Source organism: Crocuta crocuta, unplaced genomic scaffold (assembly GCF_008692635.1).
Source record: "Crocuta crocuta isolate KB4526 unplaced genomic scaffold, BGI_CrCroc_1.0 scaffold352, whole genome shotgun sequence".
NCBI lineage: Eukaryota > Metazoa > Chordata > Mammalia > Carnivora > Hyaenidae > Crocuta > Crocuta crocuta.
This window is the reverse complement of record NW_027532169.1, coordinates 4003303-4006701: the sequence shown is the minus strand read 5'-3', so window position 1 is coordinate 4006701 and position 3399 is coordinate 4003303. Positions and strand designations below refer to the sequence as shown.

Here is a 3399-nt window from a genome sequence, read left to right as displayed (position 1 = left end):
GGCCTCATGGAGCTGCCTTTGAGCTCCTTGCTCTTGGCATGCGGGGCGGCGTTGCCCAGAGACTGCAAGGAGCACGCTGAGCGCTGGTAGTCGCCCTCCAGGTGCGTGGCGGCCTGAAAGGGGGGCTGGGGGGGACCGTCGTAGCCGAAGCCATTGCTGCCAGGGTACGAGTAGCCTCCGAAGAGCGCTGCCGCGGCGTTGTCGTAGTAGGTGGCTTTCTGCATCGCTGGGCGAGGCCCGGGCAGCGGGTGGCAACTTGCAAGAGCCTGATGCCCTCACGACCGGACATTGGCACCCGCGGGGGTCACGTGAGGCGCCGGACCCCCCCCTCCCCTGTCTGCCCCCCTCCTCCCGAGTCCGTTGGGAGCGGCTGACCTGTGGGGTGAGAGAAGAGACACAAGGGGTAGAAGAAGACTGGGGCTCGAATCCATCTTCGGAGCTGAAAAGGGAGCTGACATCAATAGGGTTTTTTTCTCCCCCCCCCCATCTTCAAAGCAGATGCTGAGGCCACTCTCCTGACCTGAAATGGATTTTTCTTATATCAATGCTTTAATTAGAAAAAAAAAAACAAAAACACCAGTTTTTATTTCCACTTCAAAAATAAGGATCTACTCCTTTGGGGACTGCCTAGGTGTACAATCTTACTACCAGAAAGGCCACCCATCTCTCCCGCCTGCCTGCTACTCCCTGACCTCTCCTCCTCCCTCTCCCCCCACTAACTCTGGGATAGGGTGGCTCAAGGAGGGGGGGACCTAGGAGACTCCAAAATAAAAAGCATGATCAGCCCCCTCCTGTGAGCTGAGAGGCCTCCTGGCTCCTGTCTTTGCCTCCCTCCATGTCCATCTGTGTCTGTCACACACACAGAGTCTCGCCTGGAGGGGGAAAAAAAAAAAAAAAAAACCTTGAGGATCTCCAAAAGAGACAGGAAGGAGAAGCAAGTTGAGCAGGGAACCTTCTCCTGTGAGGGATCCTCTCTTTCCCTTCCCACCTCATGAAGACAACAACAGCCTGCCCTAGAAACTTCCTGAACATTTTTAACCTTCAGAGCCAGCAGAACCGAGCCTCCTCCACGGGCCCTGGGGGAACCACCACCTCCAGGCTGAGTCTTCGCTCAGCCAAGCCTGGGACCCAGCAGCTAGCGGCCCCCATGGGGCCCCCAAATGGAGCAAGACTGTTTCCATTTCCCTGGCCAGACCGATTGGTGCAGTGACCATTTGGCCCAGGTCTCTCCCCACTCCATTTTTTTTCATCAGACCTAATTTTCCCCCACCCTTTCCTTGACAGTCTGTGTCCTCTGACTTCCCTAAAAGAAGAAAAGAAGAGAGGAACTGGATAACTGCTGGACTTTGCCAGCGAGAGATGTACAAGTACTTCCTAAATGAGAACATCTTCTCCCACAGGAGAAAAAAAAAAGTCCACAGAGCAATTAGGACAATATTATTCTCTGGGTTGGAAACAGGGTACCTTGTTTACTGAAGTTTTCTGAGGCAGAAAGAAAGAAAGAAAGAAAGAAAGAAAGAAATCATTCTTTTAATGCAGACGTTTAAAACTGTACAGGAAAAAAAATAGAGGTTCGGACTGTCATAGGATTTTGTATATTTCGTCTAAAAGTTCTGACTGCATTTCCTCTCCCCGTCTTCCCCAATCGCTCGCCATCACATTTCATAAAGCCTCCAGAGTGACCCCCTCTTCTGACATGTGAGTTTGGACTACTTAAATCTCACTCAGCCCAGCTGCTCAACCCCAAAGAAAACTAAAAGGAGGAAAATAAAATAAAAGGAGTGCAGGTGAAGGAAGTCCCTCCCACCCATAAATCCCCTTCTCAATGGCACAGATCTACACTCAAAAGGGAGCCGGGGAGCCCTGAGTTCCGATTGGTTTCTGGGAAGAATTTGTTTCTGGGAAATACACATGGGTCTGTAAAGCAGCAGGTCTTTCCAGGGTGGAGAACTGGAGTTCAATTGACCAGGCTGACCCAATCCCTTTATTATTATTACCATTAGCCTCTGATGATTTAACCAAAATTAGCTTCAGAGCAGCCCTGGACGAAGGGGGAATTAATTAACAGGCATCAGTTGAGTTTGTTATTAATAGAGAAGAGAATGAAATAAAAACGTTGGAAAGGGTTGGCTGGCTGGGCCCTGGCTTTATTTAGTCTAAATGATTGTTACAGCAGTAATGATGATGATGATGACGACGACGACGACGATGATGATGATAAAGCAATAATCTGACTAGACGCCTGGGGCCGAAATTCCTGTCGTTTCCCCCTGCAATAAACCTGCAAACCATCGCAGGCCAGAGGCCAGCCGAGTGTGGGAAGCGGAGAAGCCAGAGACGTAACAGGAAAGAATGGAGACTCCGCTGGCGGCGAGAAAGGGCCGGGAGGTTTGTGGACGGAGCTAGCCCCTGGCTGCCGCCTCCGGGCTGTCTGGGCCACTGCTGCCACGGTGGCTGGTGACTAGCTATGCTGGCCCAGGGAGGCGAAGAGAAAGCGTGCAGGACGCCTACCCGGCTAGCGGCAGCAGGTTCCAAGCACACGGGCCGGCCGAGGGCAGCAAGTTTGGGCGCCGGAGGTAACCGAATTAAAAGGCACCTTAGCAACTCCGCTCCGGGACTTTGCCAGGCCCGGGTCGACCGGAGGGCGCAGAGGCCTGACTGACGGGACAGTGAGAAGGGGTGAAGGTGCTGAGGGGATCAGAGATCTGGGGATCCAGGAGAAGAGGGGGTGGGGAGCAGCCCTACCAAGCCAAACATGTCTATTTCCCTTGCCTCCATGTTGGAAAAATCCAGGCTCCATATGGCTTCTCGGGAGAGAGGGAGGGAGGGAGCCGGTGGCTCCCGGCTTCCCCCCGGGGGTCGCGTTGCAGAAGGGCGGTGAGCCACCCCAAGAACCCCACCTGTCCAGGCACCCCCCTGAAAAGAGCCGAGGACAGTAACAATAGCTGGGGGAGCCCGGAGAGAGGGGATAGGCCACCTTCCAGGGACTTAAAAAAAGAAAAATTAGTGGAAGGAAGAAAAAGAACAAGAAAGGAAAAGAGAGAAAGCTGAGGCTCTTCTTAGCAGCCGGGGGAAAATTTCAGCTCTGAATCTGGCTGCTGAAAGAAACGAGAGGAGAAAAGGAGAGAAGCAAGAAGGGAGAGGGAAAGAGAGAGAGAGAGAGAGAGAGGAGAGGAGAGGAGAGTCGCTGCGTGGAAGGAAGCTTAAAGCTTGTGAACTCTTCTTGAACCGAGATTGGAGTCATATGGGCCATAAATCATTGAGACATACTCTCCGCCATTCACAAACTGATAGCCTATTTCAGTCCAGCTTACCTTAGCCACCGACGAGGGGAGAACAGGCAGACATAATATATATTCACATCGAGCCCCAGCGCGAGCGGCAGGCGAGAAATCTCCC

At 52.8% G+C, this 3399-nt stretch overlaps 1 protein-coding gene across 1 annotated transcript in view; it reads right to left on the bottom strand.

Annotated features, from left to right (window-relative positions):
• The window catches only part of HOXB3 (homeobox B3), a 1756-nt gene extending 1493 nt beyond the window's left edge, over positions 1-263 (bottom strand). Inside the window, 1 exon segment of the mRNA XM_077776874.1 lies at positions 1-263. Within this exon segment, the coding sequence (XP_077633000.1) occupies positions 1-224 (224 nt within the window). The 5' untranslated portion in view covers positions 225-263.
• Between the last annotated feature and the right edge of the window lie 3136 nt (positions 264-3399).